Below are 26,845 nucleotides of genomic sequence, written 5' to 3'. Positions count from 1 at the left end.
GTATGTATCAGTATTTCATATTTTAGATGCCTTTGATCTTAACCTGACCTTGATCAGAACCTGTTTGGCCAGTTTAAGTTTCTCATGTGTTGCCAAATCCAAGACTGGAATCACCTGTTCAAGTATTATAGTAAATGCCGGTTTATTCTAGATTTCTTTGTATGGACACAGCAGTATTTTGTCCCTTCACTGGTATATTGTCTACCAGATATCCAGAGATTTATTCTGGCTGGATATAATTTTTATCGAATTTAGAATCTTTTTCTGGCAACACATTGACCTAGGCAGCCATGCACAGTTTAAAACAGGGGTGGGGAACGTCCAGCCTGTAGGCTGCTTATGGCCCACGAGATCACTTGATCTGGTCCCCCCATTTCTTTATTTTGGTCTGATCCCCCCATTTCTTTATTTTATTTATTATTTATTTAAAATATTTCTGTGTTGCCTTTTCAGAGTTCTGCTCCTTTGCTCCTTGTACTTTCAGTGATGGACTTGGGTCCTCCTCAACTACTGCCCAAATTCACTATGTCATCTAAAATTTTTTGTCCTGCATCTGTACACACCTGCATTCAACACTTGTGATTTGCACAATTTTGTAAAATGCTTGTACTTCTTCTGTTGTAACAGTTTCCCAAAAGTAGCACACTGTTTAGGGCTATGCTGCATGCCACGTTTTCAGCGACCCTCATCACATATCTGCCTGCCTTCCAATGTGCTTCCTTAAATGGCTGGTGCATTTTCTGATTAGCATCTGCTCTCCATGAGTGTGCTTGCTTACTGTGTGTTCAGTTGGTCTCAGTTCTTTTGCTTGTGCCCTCACCACCTCCACTGCTCTACAGATCTTAATTTTTTTTTTCCAGGGTGGCATCCTCTTAGTGTAAAAGCACATTCTTCTTTTGCCATGTAAAATCTTGGCTCTTCATCAGAGAGTCTGTTCAGGTCCCAAAGGCACAGGTCTTGCTCAGCATTTTTAGTTCTGTAACATACTGTATATACTTTCATCAATTTTCTTTATGCACGTCAAGAATCTATACCTTTCAAAAATCTTTCTTTTTGGGTACACAGCACTCCTCAAATGTGGTCATTACTGTACTGAGCTTCAGCTTTTCTCCTTTTGCTAACTGGAAATCATTTTAAATCTCCAGTGTTTCCTTTCTCACCATGTGCATCAAAATGGGTGTTATTTTATCAGGGTTTTCTTCAACCCAGTTAACAGCTAGATGAAATTCAAATATCTGCCTCAGTTTTCTCTAATTTTCAGCAATACTGCCAGATATCTGCAGGCTGGATAAGGACTGCAAAAGTTCCATAATTACCTGTTTTCTACTAATGTGCAACCAGGCCTTACGTTGTTGGACAGAGCTCTTTTTGCCCATACTATTCAGTTGTCCTTGCTTCCAGAGTCTGTTTAGCATCCTGCTTTTAATGCCATGAGGAACATACCAAAAGAAAAGTAAATCTGACATTTTATTGTCTAGTAGACATGCATCTCCCTACTTCCATAGATGATGTTTAATATTATTGTCTCAGCTCCTCCTCATGTGAACATAAGATGAGCCCTGCTGGATAAGATCAGTGATCTATCTAGTCCGTCATCCAGTCTCACACAGTGGCCAACCAGTTCCTCTGAAAGTCTAACAACAGGGGTCCCTCAAGCCACTTGGGCTCCTCTGTAAATTCCCATCTTAAATGTTACTAGTAAGCAGGGCCGGATCTGGGGGGGCAGGAGGGGCAGCTGCCCCGGGTGCCAGAGCAAGGGGGGTGCCACTAGCACCCCTTTCCCCTCCAAAAATAAATAGATCTTCATGGTGGGAGAGTAGTGGGGGGTGCCATTTTTTAACTTTGCTCCCCCTCCAAAAATAGGTACATCCAACCCTGCTTGTAAGAAGGTCTTTTCGTCTTAAAAAGTTGAGGTGATTGATTTGGGTGGTATAAAAAGATTATGCACATATTTTTAAGATAATAGGTTGTCATGAAAGGTTAGTTCAGTTTGTTTTGCACAGATCTGGAGTATGCTTAACTATCAACTAGACTGTAAACTTTGCCACCTGTTGTGAATTCACACATTGTGAAATGAGCCCCAAGAGTTGGAGTGATACAGAGCCATATTTGTGCTGTGTGAAAAGTAGTATGTGTGTTATTCAATTCCCTGTGTTAAGAAATGTGTTGTATTGTGCAAACGCATCTGAAGGCAAGTAAAATGGAGCAAATATATTATTCGTTTGCAGGAATAATGCTGGGTAGAATGGGTAGCAGTGGCGTTCCCTTGGTGAGTTTTTGCCAGTGCTTAAACGAATCTGTCATGAAGATAGTGGCTGTAGCTGTGTGGTAAGTAAATGGTATGTTGGGAGAAGTGAAACTTGAAATAAAAAGTAAGTTTCAGTGGCATGATTAGGGTTGCCAAGTCCAATTCAAGAAATATCTGGGGACTTTGGGGGCGGAGCCAGGAGACTTTGGGGGTGGAGCCAGGAACAAGGGTGTGACAAGCATAATTGAACTCCAAGGGAGTGCTGGCCATCACATTTAAAGGGGCAGCACACCTTTTTAAATGTCTTCCTTCCATAGGAAATAATGAAGGATAGGGGCACCTTCTTTTGGGAATCATAGAATTGGATCCCCTGGTCCAATTGTTTTGAAACTTGGGTGGTACTTTGGGGAGAGGCACTAGATACTATACTGAAAATATGGTGCCTCTACCTCAAAGAATAGCCCCCCCCTCGAGCCCCCAATACCTACTGATCAATTCCCCGTTATTCCCTATGGGAATCGTTCTCCATAGGGAATAATAGAGTGCCCAGTAGACATGCTTTCTAAAGCGGGGGAAGGGCCTCCAAACTAGGGAATCTCCTGCCCCTCCCTCTCTCTCACACACAAATACTTACTGGGTCTTGTTCCTGCAGAATATTCCTGCCCGCTCTGAAAACGAAAGCAAAAGAAACGGAGGGGCCGTTCTCTGAGGAAACTGTCACTGATCCTTTCCCATGAAGCCCTTCCTGTTCCCTACTTCCTGCTCAGCCTTAAAGGGACACATTTTAAAAACTGTTTGCAGCTTTCTAAACCTTCAGGAGCTCTAAATCTACAGAATGACTGTGGGGGCGGGGCTTCCCCTGCCAGCCAGCTGACTGTGGGTGGGGAGAAGCCTGTCAAAATGGGGGATCCCCCGCTGGGACCTGGGGATTGGGAAGCCTAGGCATGATAGTCAACAGTGAAATGACTATACAACCTTAAATGAAATTACCAAAGTAGGATAGCTGAACAGTGTTCATCATAAGGTGAGCAGGTGTGTGTATACTCTCTTTGAAATAAGGATGTTCTTAAGCATTGGCTTGCTGGGGGAACTCAAGTAGTTCTGTGTGGCATTGACACATTTCTTGTTAGGTCATAGTTTTCAAACAGTCTTTATGAAACCCTTGTGACTGACTCCTCTGTTGTGGAATCTTTTTATGTCAAGATTATTTCTGGAAGCTAGGGCCTCCCAGATCACCTCCAAAATCTGAATGACAAATGACATTTCATTTTCCTCTGTCAAAGAATTTCCTTCCCCTTTCCTCCCCCAGCCATTACCTTGATAAAAAAGCTATTTCTGAGCGGGGTGTGTGTGTCCCAGACCCTATGGGGTTCTTTTCAATAGATGGATGGAGACAGGCAAGGGAACACAGGCCTCCAGAGGAAAAGGACCAGAGAGAACAGTAGCTTAAAACTCAAACTGTTTATTCACTCTTTAAAACCATACACAAGTAATACTCAATAGCATATTTATTTTATTCTATTTTTAGCCCGCCCTTCCCGTAGAACAGGCTCAGTACCTGATACAGTGTACACTTTTAGAAAGCACAAGGAACATTCCTGGAGTGCAGGACCAGGAACCTTACACACATGGGTTATTGACCCAACATCTCAGAATAAAGCTCACAGCCACATTTTTAATTATCCAGTCTATAAGAACCAATGGAGGTGTCAATCCAGAATGTACTAGGCCAGCCCACTTTATGGTAGGGTTGCCAAGTCCAATTCAAGAAATATCTGGGGACTTTGGGGGTGGAGCCAGGAGACTTTGGGGGTGGAGCCAGGAGACATTGGGGCGGAGCCAGGAACAAGAGTGTGACAAGCATAATTGAACTCCAAGAGAGTTCTGGCCATCACATTTAAAGGGACAGCACACCTTTTTAAATGTCTTCCTTCCATAGGAAATAATGAAGGATAAGGGCACCTTCTTTTGGGGCTCATAGAATTGGACCCCCTGGTCCAATCGTTTTGAAATTTGGGGGATACTTTGGGGAGAGGCACTAGATACTATATTGAAAATTTGGTGCCTCTACCTCAAAAAACAGCTCCCCCAGAGCCCCCGAAACCTCCAGATCAATTCCCCATTATACCCTATGAGAAGACGTTTCCCTCTCCACCCCCCTCCCCCCCCGCCCCCCCCCCTTTCTGGGAAATCTGATGCAGGAGACAGAACTCACTCACCTCCGGAGGTGCAAAGGCACATGGTCCTTTGGGGGCGTGGATGGGCTCCCCTCCCTTCACCGGCCAGCTGACTGGGGGCGGGAAGCAGCCTGAGAAAACGGAAGAGCTCTGGCTGCTGCGATCGGGGCTGGGTGGGAAGGGCTGCCGTTCTCCCCCTCCCCCCCCCGCTTTCCCTTTTATGGCCAGCGGGAGGAGGAGGCTCCAAATCGGGGGTCTCCAGGCCTAGCGGGGGATTTGGGACCCCTACTTTATGGTATTAACATGAACTTTTGCTAGGGTGAACTTTTGCATAGATATATTTTATTTACTGCAATGTCAGCAAGACCCAGATAGCTACTGCATCCCCATAGCAGTATATGTTTAGGCTCTGAAGCATGGCTTCTGGAGAATGGGGAATGTCAGATACAAAATCAGGCAAGAGTGCATTTACAGGGCAAGGCCTTAGGTTTTCCACTTAGGCTGTCAACAAAAAAGTAAAGGCTTATGGGACTTCAAAACCATGAAACCAAAGTCAGTTATGTCAAAACCTACATACCGGTAGTATAGAAGACAGAAAGGCCCAGGCTCATGTAACCTCACAATCTGCCACAGAGAATTGCTTATGTCCCTCCTGACTGGGGGAAGAATACAAGTATCAGTAAGCTTTCTGAAGCAGAATTAAAAGTAGCTGTGGTGAGGATATTTTTCAACAAGAGGAAAAGTATAAAATAATCCCTCTTCCCATGATGTTCTCCTTGAAAAAAAAAAGCCCCACTGGATGCATTGGGGAAAGGGGGAAAAGACTTTTTAAATGAACATGTAAGAAAACAAAGCATTTACAGTTTGTCCCTGAGACTGAAGCCTATAATATGAGTATTCCCATCCTTCAACCTTACTATGTGGCTGCATGTAGAAAGATAGTAGTTTTTCTGCCATTATTGTTCATCTTAATGTGGAATGAAAGACAACAAGATTATCCAGAATCAAGGCTGCCTCTCTCTTTACAACCCCTCTTGGGAGCGGCAGTCATCATCTCATGGCCTACCGGTGGCGTCAGGCCTTTGGGTCACATGTTTGGTGTCCACCAGGGTGAGGGCTTTTTTGGTTGTAGCCCCATCCTGCTGGAATGCACTCTCAGATGAGACTCAGGCCCCATGGGACCTCCCTAGGTTCTGCGGGGCCTGTAAGCCTGAGCTTTTCTGTCAGGCCTTTCCCTATTAAGTACATTGTTGGGATTTAATACTGAATCCACAGCTATCAGTTGTAAATTATTTGCTTTTAAACTCTGTATTTTATACTTTTTATTGCCTCTGTTTTTATACCATTTGAACCGTTCTGAGCCCTATTTTGTGTGGGAGGAGGTATAGAAATTGAAATAATAAATAAACAAACATTATTTGAGGGGTCAGACAATAATCAACATGCATAGGGTTGCCAAGTCCAATTCAAGAAATATCTGGGGACTTTGGGGGTGGAGCCAGGAGACATTGGGGGCAGAGCCAGGAACAAGGGTGTGACAGGCATAATTGAACTCCAAGGGAGTTCTGGCCATCACATTTAAAAGGACAGCACACCTTTTTAAATGTCTTCCTTCCATAGGAATTAATGGATAGGGGCACCTTCTTTTGGGGCTAATAGAATTGGACCTCCTGGTCCAATCGTTTTGAAATTTGGGGGGTACTTTGGGGAGAGGCTGAAAATTTGGTGCCTCTACCTCAAAAAACAGCTCCCCCAGAGCCCCTGAAGCGAGGGATTGACCTCTCTACTCACGAGTTGCTGCCAACTTCTTCAAAGTAACACGGACACACCACCCCAAGAGGAAGCCTTTCAATCGGAGACTGAAGCCTCCAAAGGCACATGGTCCTCTGGGGTCGGGGCTTCCCCCCGCCGGCCAACTAACTGGGGGCGGGAAGGAGTCTGGGAAAGCGGAAGAACCCCCACTGGGTCCTGGGAATTGGCAAGCCTAAACATGCAAGACCCAAGGCTTTTTTTCTGCCAGAGCCCACAGGAGTGGAGTTTCACCTGGGCTGGCCCAACCCTCCATACAGCAGCCATGTGCTCCCAGGCCAGGTGGTGTGACCTAATGCGCAAATGAGCGCCTGCTGGGTTTTTTCTACAAAAAAGCAGTGGCAAGACCCATCATTTGGCTTCTGAAATGCAGCCATGAGAACTGCAAGTTTATTGTAGCAGTGATGCTGGAGAAAAATATGCTTACCTTTTCCCGTACAGGCTGCTTTTTGTGATCAAAACCATACTCTACCCCACATGCCTCCCAACCAGGGCTTTTTTTGTAGAAAAAGCCCAGCAGGAACTTATTTGCATATTAGGCCACACCCCTGACACCAGGCCAGCCAGAACTGCGTTCCTGTGTGTTCCTGCTCCCAGCATGAAGGGGAAAACACAGATTCCCCATATTTGTTTCTCCACTGCTGAGTGGGGAAAATTATTTATTTTTGGGGAGGTGGGGTTGAGTAGGAACACACAGGAACACAGTTTTGGCTGGGTTGGCCAGGGCTCTGGCAGAGGGAAGGCACTAGGCAGCCACACACTCCCAGACTACGTGCTCCATCATCTCTGCCACCTCCAGCCTCCAATGGGCTTGTGAAGAGAGCAAGAGGCATGGAACCACCCGTGAGCACCCCCTCCCAGGAGAAGCTGGGCCTACCACTGCCTGCTCTGCCATGTTTGGCTCTCTCTCTCCAGCTGTGTTGGGGGGGGGGACAAGATCTCTCATTGGGCTTTATGAAAACACGCATCCATGAAATGCAGCAGATGGCACAGTACTGTTCTATCAATATGCAGAAGTAACCTACTGAACAGGTAATGTCACTTCTGGTGACATCAGGGGTATGTGGCCTAATATGCAAATGAGTTCCTGCTGGGCTTTTTCTACAAAAAAAAGCCTGTTTATTTTGATCACCAAAAAAGAAGAAAGAGTTAAGCATGACTTCTCCTATCTCCATTGCTAAAATCAAATTTCCAATGCACCCAAACTTCTGGAACTGGCTGTTGTTATAATGCTGGTATCTTGTTTCATTGACTGACATTCTTTAAATTTACAATTGTTAACTTTCATGGTCTCTTTTATATGCAATCTATTTTTTCTCTTTTAGGTATTTTCCATTTGGAATAGTGTTTCTTATTGCTGGTAAGATCTTGGAAATGGATGATCCTTCAGCCATTGGGAAAAAGCTGGGGTTTTATGCCATTACAGTGGTTTGTGGCCTGGTAGTACATGGACTTTTCATTCTGCCAATGATGTACTTCTTCATCACCAAGAAGAACCCAATTGTCTTCATCAGAGGGATTCTGCAAGCCTTGCTTATTGCTTTGGCCACATCATCCAGGTATCAAATGATGTAGCAAATAAAACACTTGAGCCGTAAGTCCTAAATAATCAACAAGTGGAGTGCCTCAAGGATCTGTCCTGGGAGGACCTGTTTTGTTCAACATCTTTATAAATGATTTGGATGAAGGAATAATGGGAATACTTATTAAATCTGCAGATGATACTAAATTGGGAGGGGTTACAAATACAGTAGAAGACAGAAACAGGATACAGGATGATCTTGACAGGCTGGAAATCTGGGCTAAAACCAATAAAATGAATTTTAACAGGGATAAATATAAAGTTCTGCATTTAGGTAGGAAAAATCCAATGCATGGCTGTAGGATGGAGGAGACTTGTCTTAGCAGTAGTATGTGGAAGAAGAAGACCATAGATTTATACCTCGCCTTCTCTGAATCAGAGTCTCAGAGTGGCTTACAATCTCCTTTATCTCCTTCCCCCACAACAGACATCCTGTGAGGTGGGTGGGGCTGAGAGAGCTCTCCCAGAAGCTGCACTTTCAAAGACAACTCCTACAAGAGCTATGGCTAACCCCAGGCCATTCCAGCAGGTGCAAGTGGAGGAGTGGGGAATCATACCCAGTTCTCCTAGATAAAAGTCAGCACACTTAACCACTACACCAAACTGGCTCTCTAAGGATCTAGGGGTCCTAGTGGACCATACGCTGAACATGAGTCAACAGTGTGATGTGGTGGCTAAAAAGGCAAATGCAATTTTGGGCTGTATCAACAGAAGTATACTTTCCAGATCTCATTAAGTGATGGTATCGCTTTACTCTGCTCTGGTAAGACCTCATCTGGAGTATTGTGTTCAGTTTTGGACACCACATTTTAAGGATATAGACAAGCTGGAATGGGTCCAGAGGAGGGTAATGAAGATGGTGAGGGATCTGGAGACCGAGTACTATGAAGAAAGGTTGAAGGAGCTGTGTATGTTCAGCCTGGAGAGGAGGCAGCTGAGAGATGACCATCTTCAAGTACTTGAAGGGTTGTCATATAGAGGATGGTGCAGAATGGTTTTCTGTTGCTCCAGAAGATAGGACCAGAACCAATGGGCTGAAATTAAATTAGAAGAGTTTCTGGCTCAACATTAGGAAAAACTTCCTGACAGAGCAGTTCTTCAGTGGAACAGGCTTCCTTGGGAGGTGGTGGGCTCTCTTTCCTTGGAGGTTTTTAAACAGAGGCTAGATGGCCATCTGACAGCAATGCTGATCCTGTGAATTTAAAAAGGTAAATGTAGTCCCCTGTGCAAGAACTGATTTTTTACTGACCCATGGGGTAATGTCGCATCACGACATTTTCTTGGCAGACTTTTTATGGGTTGGTCTGCCATTACCTTCTCCAGTCATCTCACTTTACCCCCAGGAAGCTGGGTACTCATTTTTCTGACCTCAGAAGAATGGAAGGCTGAGACAACCTTGAACTGGCTACCTGAACCCTGCTTCTGCCAGGATCAAACTCAGATTGTGAGCAGAGCTTGGACTGCAGTACTGCAGCTTACTACTCTGCACCATGAGGCTCCTTCTGTAAATTTAGGGGGAGGTATTTGTGAATTTCCTGAATTGTGCAGAGGGTTGGACTAGATGACCCTGGGTTGAGCAAGAGTGCTAAGTCACATGCCACGTGATGGCATGTCACGTGATGACTTCCTAATACCCAGTTGGATAAAAGTCCTGTTTCTGTGGCTGGTGTGGTATTGGTAGTGGTGCTTTGTTTAAGTGCAGAAGGCAGCTGAGTCAGTTGTGATAGCAACTATAGTGAGACAGATGGAAACTAGGCATCATTGAACTGTGGGCAAAATAACAAAAAGTTGGTAATTGATCACAGATCTGTAAATTCCACACGTATCCCCTTTGGTTAAACAATACACACAGAAGGGGCCTTACATAACATTAAGGGCATGATTTTCAGATAACCTTAGAGAAGACTCAAGGGTCAAGTTTAAGCATTTGCAGAATCTGATTATGTACACCCATTTCAGTCGAGGTTCCCAGTTAGCAGGAAGTCGCAAGACATGGTAATGGGGGGGAAATCTTGATAGACTAGTATTTTTTCATGCATTTTTGATAAACCATTCTTTAATAAATAAAAGAAGACATTGGATTTATATTCCGCCCTCCATTCAAGAGTCTCAGAGCGGCTCACAATCTCCTTTATCTCCCTTCCCCACAACAGACACCCTGTGAGGTGGGTGGGGCTGAGAGGACTCTCACAGCAGCTGCCCTTTCAAGGACAACCTCTGCCAGAGCTATGGCTGACCCAAGGCCATTCCAGCAGGTGCAAGTGGAGGAGTGGGGAATCAAACCCGGTTCTCCCGGATAAGAGTCTGTGCACTTAACCACTACACCAAACTGGCTCTCTCAGAAGAACAAAGTAGGAGTCAAGTGGCACCTTTAAGACCAGCAAAGTTTTATTTATGTGTGCACAGGATGGTAGAGGAACTTGGGTCAGAGCTTGGGTGCTGAGGAAGGTTTTTCTTCCTACAAGAGAAGGGATGCTATGAATATTCTTCATACTTAGCATATGTATGATTGTTTGTATAAGAACCGTCCACAAAACTAAGCCAGAATATGCAAGGCAGAATGTGGTGTTATGTAATGAGGGATGCAGGAGACATTCCAAGAATCCAATAGGAGTCATCTTGAGGTCAGAGTGAGCATGGCACATCATGAGATAATGTGTGCAAGGAGTGATTGTGCTGTTGGCAGCATGTAGCCCTCCATGCTGTATAGGGTTTTTAAAAAAAAGGAGTGTAGGGGTTTTCTTTAAGGTTTACCAACTTCCAGGTGGAACCTAGAGATCTCCTGAAATTACAACTGATCTCTCAGTTCCCCTGGAGATAATGGTTGCTTTGAAGAGTGGACTATATGGTATTATACTCTGCTAAAGTCCCTCTCCTCCCCAAACCATGCCCTCTCCAGTGTCCACACTCCTCAAATTGCCAGAAAATTCTTAGCCTGGAACTGGCAAGCCTAGACTTTTCTTCTTGGGGACATGATGCTAGAATGCTATGAATGGAGGATATTGTTCTCCTACATAGAACATGATCATTACTTTGGAATTCTGAAGGTCTCAAGCTTTTGTTTTAAAAAGAATGCAGGTTTCTAGATACTAATGGTCCTGTTAAACCAGAGGTGTCAAATATGCCGCCTGGGGGCCGAATGAGGCCCCCAAGCAACGGACTGTCATCTTCTTCCTTCTTTCTCTCTCTCTCACTTCCTTCTTCCTCTCTCTTGCTTCCTTCTGCACAACAGCTTGTTTTGCAAGGCTTGCTCAATTGAACAGGAGCTTCAGAGCAAAACTTCTATTTTCTCCATTGGCTGAGGCTCTTCCTTTGGGGAATATGGGGGAAGGAATAGCTTGCTTTTCCAGGCCTTCTCAATCGCACAGCAGAGCTTTTGAGCCAAGCCTCTCTTCCTTCTATTGGCTGAGGTTCCTCCTCATTCTGGTCCCCTGGGGAAGGAAGGAAAGAGCCAGAGCTTCCTTTGCCCAGTTCCCTGGATTGCACAGGAGAGATACAGAGACAGCACCATTAAGACCAAGTGCTAATGTCTTAAACATGTTTTATTTTAAGTTTTTTTTAAAAAAATATTTAATCTGTGTCCTTTATAAAGTTTATATCTCTGCTACCTAATCTTAAATAGGAACACACATGACCCAGCCCTACATGGCCCGGCCTGACAATGTCTCATTTATGTCCGATCCAGCCCTCATAACAAATGAGTTTGACACCCCTGTGTTAAACCATCTATTATTGTTTTATTCTTGCAGCTCAGCTACTTTGCCTATAACCTTCAAGTGCTTGTTAGAGAATAACCATGTGGACAGGAGGATTGCCAGATTTGTGCTTCCTGTGGGGGCCACTATTAATATGGATGGAACAGCCCTTTATGAAGCAGTAGCAGCTATTTTCATTGCTCAAGTAAATAATTATGAGCTGGACTTTGGTCAGATCATCACTATAAGGTAAAAAATGATCCTATAAATGTGGGATGTTTTTCTGCCATATTGGACTGAAACTTTAAAGCTATGATCTAAATGTGTTCTTTACCTGAGTAGTTTAAGAAAGGACAATTAGTTATTAGAAGAGAAAATTCATATATACAGAGGTATTTATAGAGAAAATAATAAAACAGTATCTTTCTGTTGAGATATCCTACTCTAGAGGGGTCTCACTATTTTCCATGCTAATACTCAAATGACCTGGTTGGAATATTTTTGTCCATACTGTGTTTATACTGACTTTTCAGTGTTTGTGTTTTGTTTTTTTTGTTTTTTTTTTGGGGGGGGAGTTGTGAATATTTTTTAAAAGCCATGCATATTTTTCATTCTACATGAGTTTGATCCTGAATAGATCAGTGCCCTTTTCCCAATTATTTCCCCTCAATACAATAAAGATTTATGGTAGGAAGGAGAGATCTGATGCCCCACAGCAAGCTTTTCGTTAACTTTGAGATTCTTTGATGATCATATCAAATTCTAGGTCACTTACCCAACCATGTAAATATTCACTATTCATTTTGATTGCTTTCAGTGCTCTTTTATAGAAATGTAGAAATTTTATAAAAATGTATTTAACTTGCTGTGCTGCTGGTGCTCAGCATAACATTTTGAACGTTACAATATTACTGCTTCCTTTAAAAAAATCTATTGTGGTTTTTCAGTCATAACTGAAACTAAAATTCCCCCAGTACATTCTTTGTTAAATATTGACAAGAAAACTAAGCAAACTCAGGAAATGAAATAACTACTGTAACTTTGAAGAATAACTGAGGGGGAATATATAGTAGAGAAATAAGCAGCCTTAGGTTGGCATAGTTCTCTGAGATATTATGTAACTCCAAAATGTTGAATGTGTCTTCATTAGTTTGCTTCTTCTAAGGCCAACTTTATCATAAATTTACAGCTAGAAACTAGCTTTAGAAAGGGTATGTTAATGAAACCATATTCAAAAGGACTAGAGATCAAATGAGCCTATAAACCACTACCTCCAATCTGACAGTTCTTTGCCATCATGCCAGATTTCTGTGGCTATTACAGGAAAGCCCTCTCTGCATGTTCTTAGGCATGCTCTTCCTTCTATGCTACATATTTCAGGGCTGAGCCTTGGCTTTCAACAAGTTCTGGCAGACTGTGGAGATCTGTTTTTGTATCTACAGATTTCACAGCAAAAGCTTTTGCTGAGAGCCCAAACTTCAGACTGTACAATTTAAGTACCTCCTTTTGCCAGTAGGGGTGTAGGCCCTTTACAAATATTAAAAGGCAGAAGAGATCTAGCTAGAAAGAAGCTACCAGACACTATACTGCCTGCCACAAAATGCCTGAGCATGGGTTAGGGGAGTGATCTCCTATGTGGCACTCATGGGCAGCATGACACCATCTTCTAGTGGATGTTCTGGTGCTTGTTTGCTTTTTCTCCAAAGATAACTTCACCAAAACAAACAGCCAGTCCTGGCTTTCCCCTACCTCACTGGAGCAAAAGAACTCAGACACTTTCCTTCACACAAGAATGTTTGGCTTGCAACTTCCCAACATTGTACAACTGACTGTAGTACCATATTACATATATTTTCTGAATGGCCTCAGCCCTCCATGGCACCATTTTGTTGTAGTGCCCCTTCTCTGTCCTCAAAATTCTAAAAGTACCCACATTCTGAACAAAATTGAGGATTGGGGAATGAACAGCTAGGTTTTCAGAAAAGCTGTGGTAGATGAACAATCAGATCTAGAGCTTTTTGTTAGCTGGAAGGCACAGGAACACAGTTCCAGCTGACTTGGCATCAGGGAGTGAGGCCTAATATGCAAATGAGTTCCTGCTTGGCTTTTTCTACAAAAAAAGCCTTGATCAGACCCCCCCCCCCCATCAAATCAGGAAACATAGAACTCCCTACTTATATTATTGGTAGATCAGTCACACTACGTTCTGCCCTAACTGAAGTAATCAGCTTTATGTTGGAATGTATTTATGATTTGCATTTTAAATTCTGATGCGTGCAGGGATTTATTTATTTATTAGATTCAATTTTAGGTCGCCCTTCCCTGGAGCAGGACTTAAGGCAGTTTACAACAGAAAGACAAGTACAATAAATACTAGAAGCCAAATTAACATTAAAAAATCTTTTAAAACAACAGCTATAAACCCATACTATACCCAAAATAGTAGATAAAATGTTCCAATTCCCACAGGCCCCCTAGAGTGAAGGGGATGTGAAAGGATGAAGGGGTGGGAGTACAAGAGTGCCATACCATCTCTATCCTCAACCAAATGCCTGGTGGAACATCTCTACCTTGCATGCCCTGTGGAAAAGTAGTGAATCCTGCAGGGCATGGATGTTCTCTGGCAGAGTTCTACGAGGTGGGGGGCAGGGCCTAGAACAGGGAAATCCCTGCAGTTTACTGCCAAGAGCAAGGAAATCCCTGCAATTAGGCTTTTCAACACCCCCCCCGCCCTGGCGGGGGACCCCAGGATTTGCAGCCTCCTCCCCCGCTCTCCAAAAATTCGGAAGCGGAGGAAGAAAAACGGCGCCACTCTCCCCCATTGTCTCCTCCGCTGTCACCCGCCAGCCCTTGCCTCAACCAGGGCATGACTAACGCTCATTTGCCTACTTACATCTCTTCCAACCTTCAGTTGCTCGGCCAGCACAACAAGATGCGTCCTGACAAAGGAGCAGCGCACCGCGGGCCCTACTACATCCCCGCGTGCCAGGTCCTAGCGCCTGCCATTTTCTCGGACTTTTCCTCGTTCCCAGTGCGCACAGGCTCGGCCTTAATTATTCCAACTCTGGCCACAACCCAGCCTACAAGTTGCTGAGGCCTGGCACCCGCCCTTCTGTTCATTAACGAGTTGGCGTTGGGAGTTAGCAGTAGGGTTGCCAATCCCCAGGTGGGGGCAGGGGATACCCCAGTTTGGAAGCCCTCCCCCCCCGCTTCAGGGTCATCAGAAAGAGGGGGGAGGGGAGGGAAATGTCTGCTGGGAACTCTGTTATTCCCTATGGAGATTTATTCCCATAGAAAATCATGGAGAATTGATTTGCGGGTATCTGGGGCTCTGAGGAGGCTGCTTTTTGGGGTAGAGGCACCAAATTTTCAGTATAGCATCTAGTGCCTCTCCCCAAAATACCCCCCAAGTTTCAAAAAGATTGGAACAAGGGGTCCAATTCTATGAGCCCCAAAAGAAGGTGCCCTTATCCTTCATTATTTCCTATGGAAGGAAGGAATTGAAAAGGGAATTGAATCCCTTTAAATGTGATGGCCAGAATTCCCTTTGGAGTTCAATTATGCTTGTCACAGCCTTGATCTTGGCTCCACCCCTAATGTCTCCTGGCTCCACCCCCAAAGTCTCCTGGCTCCACCCTCAAAGTCCCCAGATATTTCTTGAATTGGACTTGGCAACCCTACCTGCAATTAATTTTGATGCAATTATTTGTCTTTTTCCATACTGGAGTTCTGCCCAATTTATTACTTCTCCCTCCTGATATGCCCACCGAATGCATCCCAACAGTCATATCTGGCAGTTAAGCAATGAGAAACAAAACAAAAGGCCTAGTGCACTGCATTCAGCTTTGTGGATACAAGTTAAGCAGCCTGGACTCAAATATGGTAAAGGTCTGTTTACAAAACCAGACTGAATTCTCTTTTGTAACAACTTCAAAACAATCTACTCGATGTCATAATACGTACTCTTACAGGGCTCTCTGAGTGAGAGATTTAGGGCAGCAACTAGAGTTAAATTTAGCCACTTGGAGGACACAAGAGATATGGTTTTGTGGTAGGAGGTTCCAACTATTTCCTAACTGTGTCACATGGCCTCCTCTCTGTCCCCACTTTCATAATTCCATCTCCTAATCTGGGCAATTATTAATGGACATCAGCATGCACCACAAACTCTTTGAATGAATTACTGTGTCAAAACTAAAGGCAGACACATAAAAGTGGTTCACTATGAACTAGAATGCACAGACTTGTTGCATGACTTTCCTGTGTTCATGTCATAGTGATTTGCTGGGAGATAGGAATATGGAATAGACTTGCAGCACTTACTTGCTTATGTAACTGCAGTGTTAATTATACTTGTTGATTTAATGATACTCTAATTGATTTTGTTTTGTCAAGTTTTCTCTATGTGAAATGCTTATAACAAAAGCTTTGGAGGTGAAAAAAGATAATAAAATGTGCACATGTAAGTCTCAAATAGACAGTGACTGTTTCTACACTCAGGGTTGATTCTGATTTTATGAGAATTGAATCCGTCTGCAAAAAATTCCAGTTCAAAAGTACTCTTGTAAAGTGAGGAACAACTCTGAGGTGAAACCGCTTTCGGTGCTAATTCAAGAAAATGAATGCAGACAGCTTAAGATAATGCAAAGCAAGACAGAAGTGACAGCGGTATGCAATGTAGATGAACAGAGGAGAAAGAGCAGACCAAATGATAAGCAATTGGAAATTGGCTGTGAGACTTTTGCACATTTATTCGCAGATAAGGTCCTGCTGCTCTGCAGTGATCTCCCTGCCAACTCTGATACAGTGAGTGAACTCGAGGCCCCGAGTGTATCTTCTTGTTTGATCCTGGATACACTCAGTTTGGAGAGAGTCAACAAGATTCTTTGTACCGTACCTCCCACTACCTGCGATTTGGACCCATGTCCGTCCTGGTTGATATGTGATTGCAGGACAGAATTGCGAGCCCTGTTGCAGGTGATTATCAACAGGTCCTTGATTGAAGGAACCTTTCCCACGCCCCTTAAGGAGGCAGTGGTATGCCCTCTTCTCAAAAAAACATCTCTGGACCTGGCCGTATTGGCAAACTACTGGCCGGTGTCGAACTTGCCCTTTTTGGGTGAAGTTATTGAGAGGGCAGTGGCAGTACAGTTACAGAGATTTTGGATTACGCGTCTGTCTTAGATCCATTTCAGTCTGGCTTCTGGCCGGACCATGGGACAGAGACGGTACTGGTCGCCCTCATGGATGATCTCTTGAGACATCTGGATCAGGGCAGCTCGGCAGTGCTGTTGTTGTTAGATCTGTTGGCTACGTTTGACACAGTCAACCACCAACTCCTTTCTCGCCACCTCGCTGACGTGGGGATTCAGGGGTCTGCCCTTCAATGGCTTACTTCTTTTCTCCAAGGCTGGGGACAAAAGGTGGCTATAGGGGAGCAGTTGTCCCAGAGGCACCCTCTTGTATGTGGAGTCCCTCAGGGGGCAGTTCTCTCCCCAATGTTGTTTAACATCTATATGCACCTCCTAGCCCAGATTGTTCAGAGATATGGGCTGGGTTGTCACCAGTATGTGGATGACACCCAGCTCTATCTATTGTTGGGAGGCCAGTCCAGTTGTGCCCTGGAAGATCTGGACCTGGCATTGCAAACTGTAGTGAAATGACTCAGGCAGTCGACTGAAATTGAATCCAGCAAAGACAGAGATCCTGTGCCTAAGTCGCAGCAGCCTAGGTGGGGAAATCCCCTTGCCGGCCTTTGATGGGACGCTATTAGCACCAGCATCGAGGGTCAAGAACTTGGGGGTGCTCCAATTGGTTCCGCACCTGGAGCATGGCAACTTGGCAACAGTGATCCATGTGATGGTCACCTCAAGAATAGACTACTGTAATGCCCTCTACATGGGGCTGCCCTTGACTCAACATTGGAGGCTGCAACTGATGCAAAACACAGCAGCCAGGCTGTTAATGGAGCTACCTGTACGGGAGCACATTCAACCTGCACTGAAAGCGTTACAATGGTTGCCTGTGGCATTCCAGATTTGCTTCAAGGTGCTGGTTATAACCTTTAAAGCTCTATGTGGCCTGGGACCTGTCTACCTTTGGGACCGCCTTTCCCCATATGTACCCCAGAGAGCACTATGTTCAGGGTCTCAAAATCTCAAGATCCCTGGACCAAAAGAAGCTTGATTATCTACCACTAGAGCTCGAGCATTCTCGGTAATAGCCCCCACTTTGTGGAATGCCCTCCCCAAAAACATCAGGGCCCTGCGGGACCTGCCACAATTGTACAGGGCCTATAAGACCGAATTATTCAAACTCACCCTCAACGGTTAGGGGGAGGTGTATTACCTTACAGCACCAACAATCTCACTTAATTAATATAATGGAATTCAGAAACGTGCCATCTTGGACTTTTAATGAATGGATTAATGATTGCTGATGTATTGAAATGTTTTATTATATATTTTATTTTTAATATTCTATGTTTGTTAATTGTTAATGTTTTTAAACTGTTGTTAGCCGCCCTGAGCCCATCAGGGGAGGGCAGGATATAAATTTGATAGATAAATAAATAAAATAAATTAACATTTTAAATGCACACTGAGAGAGGATCTTCTGTCGTGTAGAAACAGCTAGTGTATCACATACAGCAACCATGACAAAACCATACGGATGGGGCCTTTGTTGCAGGTTGTAATGTTGCACAAAAGCAAGCACTACTATTCTAACATCTGTTTCCCTTATCTTAAGATACAGGTCTTCTCAGAAAGCACTATAATTATTATTCACCATGTGAGAATTCACACTTACTGGTGTTGGAACTCAAGGATTAGTAGTTTGGACAAAAAAATACGTATGCAAGAATATTTTGTTTAGTTCCAGATTTGGGTGGTCTTCTCTGTTAAATCTTAAATGTTCTTCTGCTTGTTTTATAAAAGCATCACAGCAACAGCTGCCAGCATAGGCGCCGCTGGAATCCCACAAGCTGGCCTTGTAACCATGGTCATCGTTCTGACATCAGTGGGGCTGCCTACAGATGACATCACTCTAATAATTGCTGTTGACTGGGCATTGTAAGTGACTGAAAGTGGCTTGGGCTTTCCTTCTGTCTCCAAATCCAGATGGTTTGTGTCAACATGGGACAATTCAGTTTGTAGGAACCTACAGTGCTCTGTGAGCCAAAAGAGGGAGTAGTGGACTTGGTCATGAAAGCCATAGCCCACTCCTCCATGGCTTGGTCAGGTGGCTTTGCTGTCTCTATCTAAAAATTGCTTAGATGACTCAGGCCACAACTTCATGTATTTCAGGGACAAACTGAATGCTCACAGAAGGCTCATAAGCAGTTATGATAGTGACAGTCTATAACAAAATGTAGTTTACCTGAGGTGTGTCCAAGATTCATATCCATTGTTTATTTTTTCCCCAAATGTTCCCTTGATCAAGGTCTGCGAAATTTAAAATAAACCTATATAAGACCAACTTGTCCACAAGAAAGGAGAAGAGGGCAGGCTGAAGCTGTGAGGAGCTGCTAAACTCTTCTGTTCTGATGCAACCCTTTGCATTGTATATATTTATGTTTTTTGACAAATAAAAGAGAACTGAAATATAAAGCACCAAGGAACGTAAATTGGTACAAGCCCTTCATAGGCTTGCCAATCCCCAGGTCCCAGCGGGGGTTCTTCTGCTTTCCCAGGCTCCTTCCTGCCCCCCGTCAGCTGGCCGGCGGTGGAAAGCCCCGCCCCCAAAGCCACCATGTGACTTTCCACCTCCGGAGGCTTCAGTCTCCGATTGTTAAGGCTTCCTCTTGGGATGGTATGTCTGTGTTACTTTGAAGAAGTTGGCTGCAACTCGGGAGTAGAGATGCCAATCCCTTGTTTCAGAGTGGCCAGAAATGGAGCAGGTGGGGAGGAGGAAATGTCTGCTGGGCACTTCATTATTCCCTATGTGGAGATCCATTCTCATAGGGTATAATGGGGAATTGATCTGGAGGTATTGAGGGCTATGGGGGGGGCTGTTTTTTGAGGTAGAGGCACCACATTTTCAGTATAGCATCTAGTGCCTCTCCCCAAAATACCCCCAAAGTTTCAAAACGATTGGACCAGGGGGTCCAATTTTATGAGCCCCAAAAGAAGGTGCCCCTATCCTTCATTATTTCCTATGGAAGGAAGGCATTTAAAAAGGTGTGCTGTCCCTTTAAATGTGATGGCCAGAACACCCTTTGAGTTCAATTATGCTTGTCATACCCTTGCTCCTGGCTCCGCCCCAATGTCTCCTGGCTCCACCCCTAAAGTCCCCAGATTTTTCTTGAATTGGACTTGGCAACCCTACCTTCCAGTCATCCCATGACAGACATTTTCTGCTTTTCATCTCCAGTATCTAAATATAGAGGTATACTGCCTCTGAATGTAGAATTTAATACTAATTTTTTAAAAGGTAGTTGGTTGGCATCCATTTTGCTATAGAGATAAGCCTATTTTCAGCAGTGCACATTGTGGATGGCACTAGAGTTGCCAGGTCTGTGTTGGAAAATACCTGCAGACTTTGGGGGTGGATCCAGGAGAGGGTGAAGTTTGGGAGGGGCCTCAGCATGGTTCAGTGCCATAGAGTCCACCCTTCAAAGCAGCTATTTTCTCCAGCGGAACTGATCTCTGTCAGCTGGAGATCAGTTCTAAAAGCAGGAAATCTCCAAGCCCCACCTTGAGACTGGCAACCCCAGTTTGCACTAACGATAACTATGCAATACTAGCTGAGGCAAGTCTGTACTATGATGCTATCTCTTCATTCAGTCTCATAAAAGCCTACTGCAGTACAAAAGTTTAAAGCACTTTAATATATAGTTTTTTCTCATGTTAGTGGTACAAGAACATTTGCTCAGGTTGTTGTTTTGCCACAGCATGCTAGATTTGCTTATATTGCTGGCACAATGTCACAAGGTATACACTAGCCTTAGAGACTAAAATAGTCCATAGACTCCACTTTTATAAAGAAGCCAGTGGACACCATTGCCAATGTACTGCATGCTAGTAGTTTCCATTCATGGCTTTCTTGTTTCCTTATCCTATTTCATACTTGATTTTCAGTTATTTATTTAGCATAATGTGCAATGACAAATAAGTCAGTATAGTTTTGATGTGTGAAGTGCTACTCAAGTTCTCAGGGTTTCTGTATTTTAAAATGTTTCTCCTTTGCTTTACATTGCTTCCTATTAATTTTCATAATTGAGTATATCCTAGTCAATCTCTTTGTTGTAGTATTCTTGACTAAATTCTTAATTATCCAGGGGGAGATTTAAGTATTATTATTCTCTTTGCAATCAAAGCTCATTAATTTTTATTTTGTTATAACAACTTCATGAATACAAAATTATCAGCATGAAAATTTGCTGTGGTTGGAAAGAGAAAGAAGGAGTAATTAAAGTGCCTCTTCCCTCAGGTAACAAGAACCATTTTCCACTAGGCGTAGTGGCTGTAACAGAAGTGGTAGGTCAAGGGAAATATAGCCTTCTTCTCCAACTTTTCTGCTTGAAATCTCCCTCTGTCTGTGCTCCCTACAATATCACAGCAATTCAACACCAAACTGCATTTGAGGACACAAATTACCACCATTACACTCAGTTCTACCTGTTGGAATTTGCAGTGCTCTAAGTTCCTGTCATTATAGGGTTAATACTGTTTACCTGTTTTCTTATTGTCTGCCTGACCCAGGAAGGAGAACTTGGCTCCCTGCCAGTAGAAAGAAAGCCCACGAAAAGACTGTTTGCTTATCTGTGTCAATTGGTCAGTTAGTCAGGTGACTTCTTTGTCCAGGCAGGCAAATGTCAAGAAGAAGGAGGATGTCTACCTTTAGCCATGTGTCTTTCATTGTGTTGAGATGTAGCTCTTAGAGTTTGTTGTTTTTTATCCCAGTTCCCCCATCCCTGTAGTAATAAACTTATGATATTGTTTTCATACAAAAGGTTCTCTTAATCTCTTTTGGTCCACTGATCCATCGAATTGTTTGAGTCACAGAAACTGAATTTCAAAGAGAAACTTCTGACACTACCCACAGTTGCCTCCTGCCCAGTTTCAACACTACAATTTCAAGTTAGTTGAGCCAAAAGCTTGCAGTTGTTTTGCTGTTGTTATGTAAAGAGACATGTACATTGATAGTGCTATATAAAAGATAGCAATAGAAATAGCAACAACATAGTGTTGGATCCAGCCTAAACTGGCAGATTCCACTGATCCATCCTCATGCCATTCTTAAGATTTCCCTTGTCCCCTAGGAGGAACATTTAATGGGTCGCAGTGGCAACGTGAAGTTAGTAAAGTTCCATTCAACTGATGGAAATGTTAGTCCAGATCCAACTCATAGCTGTAAACATCAGTTACCTTTGCTTCTGATCTGGTCCTTTTGTGTGATAAAGCAGAAGTGTGGGAAATAGGCAAAGTAGGTAATTTGGGGAAAGGTGTTACCCCCCACACACACTTTTTTTGTGTGTAGTGTGATGGGTAATAAAAGGAGGCAGATAATACAAAAAGGCTCAGAAGTTCAGATCTTATTAACTTCCTTTACTTTTCTCTCTGGGTGGAAATTGTGTATAATGTTAATGTCAATTAATTAGTGTGAACTCTATCATAAATAATTTTTATTGCTCTGCACCTTTTAACTGGCATTGTATACTTTTCAAATCATTTGAAAGTACATTTTGAATACATAACTATATGTAACATTCATATATTAGTATTTGGGGAAAACTGTAAATAAAGCAAATGTACATAAATTATGTACTTACACAATACTCTGTACTTACACAATACATATTCACTCTGTATAATACTTGTACTGATCCAAAGTGACACTTTTTGCCATCTGTAACAATGTCCAAAGCAGCTTACTTATGCTGTACAAAAGAAAAGTACTTTCAAGCATCTTATGTTACAGTGAATTGTGGTTATTCTTAATTAGCTTTGAAATTCATAAAGTTTATTTTTATTCATATATGTCCACACACACTTAACAACATATGAAAGCCTTTTTTGTTCAGCCCAGCTTCATTCTCTATTAAGCTAAAAAGCTAAAATCTGGACAGTGCTGCTTTTGGACCATCACTTGCTTTTCTAAGCCAAACATCTGGATGTTCCTGGATTTCAGCTTTATGACCCACATCAATATATTAACCAATGTGATTGACTTTTCAGATGTGCTTGTTTGCACTGGAAAAATGAGGAAATCACATGATGGATTTCAGATTTAATATAGCTTTGCCAAGATGAACTTGAGTCAGCTTCAAATAATGTATTAAAAGTAGTTCCAGCTTCAAATAATGTATTAAAAGTAGTTCCAGCTAATACACCTGCCCTTTCCCCTCAATTTTTTATGTTCTTGAAATCAGCTTAAAAGCTGCATTTTGCAAATACCTTCCTTTTCAGTATTGTCTTTTGAAAAACCGAGAAGTCAAAATGAAATGGATTTTAGCAGGCTATGTATAAAAGGAAGACAGTGGGGAAAATAAATATTACTAAAAGTTAACATAACAGCAATAGAGAGATGGAGAGAGGCACAACTCCATAGTATTTCCAAACATACAGATGTTTCTCTTCCAGCGGAGCAGATAATTCCTTTACCTCAGTCTGTGCACTCTTTTCCTCTTTATTCTTCAACAGCAAATGTCCACAATCTATTTCTTTTCCAACTGGAATGAAACTGTTGTGTTTTCTACTCTCCATCTGGACATGCTTAATGGCTCCCCATGCACATTTCTTTTTTAAAAATTAGACTATATAAAGTACATTTCCCTTCCTTGTTCTCCTGTTTTTGTCTTTACAGTATGTTCCGGTTTTATTTTTAATACTTGGCTCAAAATATGCTTCCTTCATTATTTGCAAAATATTCTTAATATTTCTGGACTGGTGGAATAAGAGGATTCTTTCTTTACTTTCAAATCCTCTAAAGTTCTGCTAGATTCCACACTTCATAAAATTAGCTCCAGATCAACCCACACAGGAATTCCTGGTTGCTAACAAAATAAAATCAGGAGACCAGAAGCATATTGCCAGTTGAGCTGGGTTGGATTTGTGGGTATCCAGAATGAATATGGCTATTTGTTTAAATATTTATTTTGCTTTTTTATCTAGCAAAGTTTGCCAAAACATCTAACAAGTAGCATTAATGTAAAACACCAATCACAAAATAACTAACATATAATAATCCAAAAATGTTTTAAAATATAAAAAAACCAACAAAAAACACCAAGCTAATAAAGCTGAACAAAGCTACTGCAGAATTAAAACAAGGAGCCAAATTATCTACTTAAAGTTAAAAGAGGGAATCCAGTTACTATCAGCAGAATTAAAATAGGGAGACAAATTAATGATAGAAAATTTTAAACTCTCTTAAAGCTATCTTTGCCAGAATATTAACAAAGAAGTCAAACCAACTTGCAGGAGAAACAGTTGCACAATCTTGAGGCCACCACTTTTAGACCCTGTAATGTGTTACCAACTGCCAAACCTCTGAAGGCAGTGGGAAACAATAAGCCCCACTGAATTTAAAGGAACTATGGTCAGTACTTGGATGGGTGACCACTAAGGAAGGCCAGGGTGACTGTGCAGAGGAAGGTAATGCCAAACCACCTCTGATGATCTCTTGCCTTGAAACCCCAGAGAGGTTGCCATAAGTTAGTTGTTGTGACTTGACAGCACTTAATTATTTATTTATTGTTAACTTCTGAGTAAACATATATAAGATTAGACTGCATGAAAAGGAACCTCTGCCTTCATGTTACTGCTTTGTTTGACAGGGACAGGTTCCGAACAATGATCAATGTCCTGGGGGATGCCCTAGCTGCTGGAATTATGGCTCACATCTGCAGAAAAGAATTCACCAAGGATGGGTCTGAGGTAGGACCAAGGCAACAAGATAAATGTGAGAAGTCACTGTGGAACACAGAAATACCTATTGCTGTTGTTCTCAGATGTAATTTAGAGCAAAAAAACTAAGTTGTATTGAATGTTTGTTTCCTGCAGGCAGAAGGGAACTCCTGCTGGGGTGGAGTGATTTCTGCAAATTCTCCCCAATCACAACAGATCTCAGCAACACACCCTGCACTGTTCCTGGGGTACCTTGGACCTTGAGGGTTTTAGTAGAGGGCAGAGGCACAGGGTGCTGTAGCAGAAAGGCAGAGGCAGGGACATTCTGTTCATAGGATTAACTACCATTCAGGTTAGCCATTATAATAAACATGGAACAGAAGGACTTCTCTAGAGTATAGATGAATATTGCCACAAACAGAATCAGGAAGTGTACACGGCTTTCAGTCAAGGCAACAATAAAAGCTGGCTATAGTAACAGCAAAGTGGTATCCATAAACTGTTCAAGACTTTGAGAGCTGAAATATATAACTGAAATATATATTCAGAAATATAGCTACCATGGCACATCCCTCCATTTTAGTCTGCTGGTGGGGAAGCATATGTTTCAAAGTACCTTTTATATAAAATATCTTGGAAAGGAGGCATGTAACAGAGAAGTTTGGATTGCCACACTTTTGTCTAACATGCAGCCTGTGGGCCGAATTAGGCCCACGGAGGGTTCCTATCAGGCCCCTGAACAACTGGCTGTCTTCTGCTTCCTTCTCCCTATATCTAGCTTCCTTCTGCATCGCAGCTTGCTTTGCTAGGCTTGCTCAGTTGCACAGAAGCTACAAAGCAAAACCTCTATTTTCTCCATTGGCTAAGGCTCCTCCCTTGGGGTGGAAGGGGGGGAGAGGTAGCTTGCTTTGCCAGGCTGTCTCAGTTGTGCAGCACAGCTACTAAGTCAAGCCTCTTTTCCTTCTGTTGGCTGAGGCTTCTCCTCTTCATGGTCTCTTGGGGAAGAAAGGAAAGAGCCAGAACTTCCTTTGCCCAGTTCCCTGGATTGCACAGGAGAGATACAAAAAAAAGCACCTTTAAGAGCAATGAGTGCTAATGTTTTAAGCATGTTTTCAGATTTTTTAAAAAAAGAAAATTAATTGTGTTTGTCTGTGTCCTTTATAAAGTTTATATCTCTGCTACCTAATCTTAAATAGGTACATACATGGTCCGGCCCAACAGGGCCTAGCCCAACAAGGTCTCTATGTCAGATCCAGCCCTCATAACAAATGAGTTTGACACCCCTGCTCTAAACTCTAACATAATAATCTGTATCCTGCTGATTTGTTTATAGGTGCCTTTGATCTGTGAAACAAAACCTATCAGCATCCACCAGATCATGGCTTACCAAAGAAATGGCTGTGTGAAGAGCATGAATGAGGCCCGTGGGCCAGAATCAGCAAAAACATTCCAGCATCACATACCTGTTCAAGTGGAGCAAGAAGAAAACCACATAGAGAACCGCATTGAGAAATCTCGCAGTAAAGACCATTGCACTATTGAAATCAATGAACTGGAAACAAATGTGTAACAGCTAAACTTGTTGGTATCTGAAATCTAATAATACCCAGTGACTACCTCACAGCTGGCAGTGGGGACAGTTCTCTGCCATGAGTGAACTAAAGCTATGAGGCAAGCTGTGAACATCTTTGAAGACTGACAGTTTCAAAGGGTGTGAGTTTTTCAATGGAATGGATGAATTCAGAACAAAGGGACCAATAAATGGACAACTTTGATCTTATTTAGGGCAACTGATATGATTCCAAAAGGATATTTGATTCTTTTGTGGGAGTAAAGAGTCTGATCCTGTTAAAGTGGTTCCTAACAGCTTCCCCTCTCCCACACCCACTAATCTTGAAGATAAGTCTGCAGCATTCAGTAATGTCTTTCGTTTCACTAAGCAAAGATGAGTCATGCTTAGTTCCAGAATGATCTATGATAATTGCACTGATATTTTAGCATCAAGGAACAAATCTTTTTACATTTAATCAGTATGGCAACAAGCTGAAAAGAACAGGCCAAGGTATCATTTCTTATTTGGGAAATGGTCTTATTCTTATAAACCTTGCAAAATAAAAATAGTTGCAGCATAACAAATCATGGTCGATAGTCCCCCTCATTCTGTCCCTCATTCTCTTTAAATATTATTTTTTGTGTATCTGATATGCCCAACTTATTGCAAATTCAATAGTTACATTTTAATAGTTACATTTTAATTTTCCTTCTCCTGTATCTTCAATGACTGTGATGGTGGTGGAGCACTGATGAGACAGGACAGGAATTTTGAAACAGTGGTTTGTTACTTGGCTTTTTTTTTTTTAGCTTGCAAGGTTTTAATGTACATGCTGCAAATGATATTTATTTTTGAAACAATAGGTATTTTATTTAATGGTTTTATTATTAACAGGGCAGTCTCATTCTTGAAACTCTCAAAAGATAGATAT

General features: G+C 42.6%; 1 protein-coding gene across 3 annotated transcripts in view; it reads left to right on the top strand.

Moving 5' to 3' along the window:
* The window catches only part of SLC1A7 (solute carrier family 1 member 7), a 123,928-nt gene extending 97,914 nt beyond the window's left edge, over positions 1 to 26,014 (top strand). For all 3 annotated transcript variants that reach the window (XM_060231846.1, XM_060231845.1, XM_060231844.1), the window contains 6 exons: positions 2,229 to 2,328; positions 7,560 to 7,793; positions 11,566 to 11,760; positions 18,450 to 18,584; positions 24,293 to 24,392; positions 25,696 to 26,014. In XM_060231846.1, coding sequence (XP_060087829.1) covers positions 2,229 to 2,328; positions 7,560 to 7,793; positions 11,566 to 11,760; positions 18,450 to 18,584; positions 24,293 to 24,392; positions 25,696 to 25,932 — 1,001 coding nt within the window. In that variant the 3' untranslated portion in view covers positions 25,933 to 26,014. The remainder of the gene's footprint in view (positions 1 to 2,228; positions 2,329 to 7,559; positions 7,794 to 11,565; positions 11,761 to 18,449; positions 18,585 to 24,292; positions 24,393 to 25,695) is intronic.
* Positions 26,015 to 26,845: the final 831 nt, after the last annotated feature.

This window comes from Heteronotia binoei, chromosome 2, assembly GCF_032191835.1.
Source record: "Heteronotia binoei isolate CCM8104 ecotype False Entrance Well chromosome 2, APGP_CSIRO_Hbin_v1, whole genome shotgun sequence".
NCBI lineage: Eukaryota > Metazoa > Chordata > Lepidosauria > Squamata > Gekkonidae > Heteronotia > Heteronotia binoei.
Note: the sequence above shows the minus strand (reverse complement) of the source record. Positions and strands in the feature narration are given on the sequence as shown.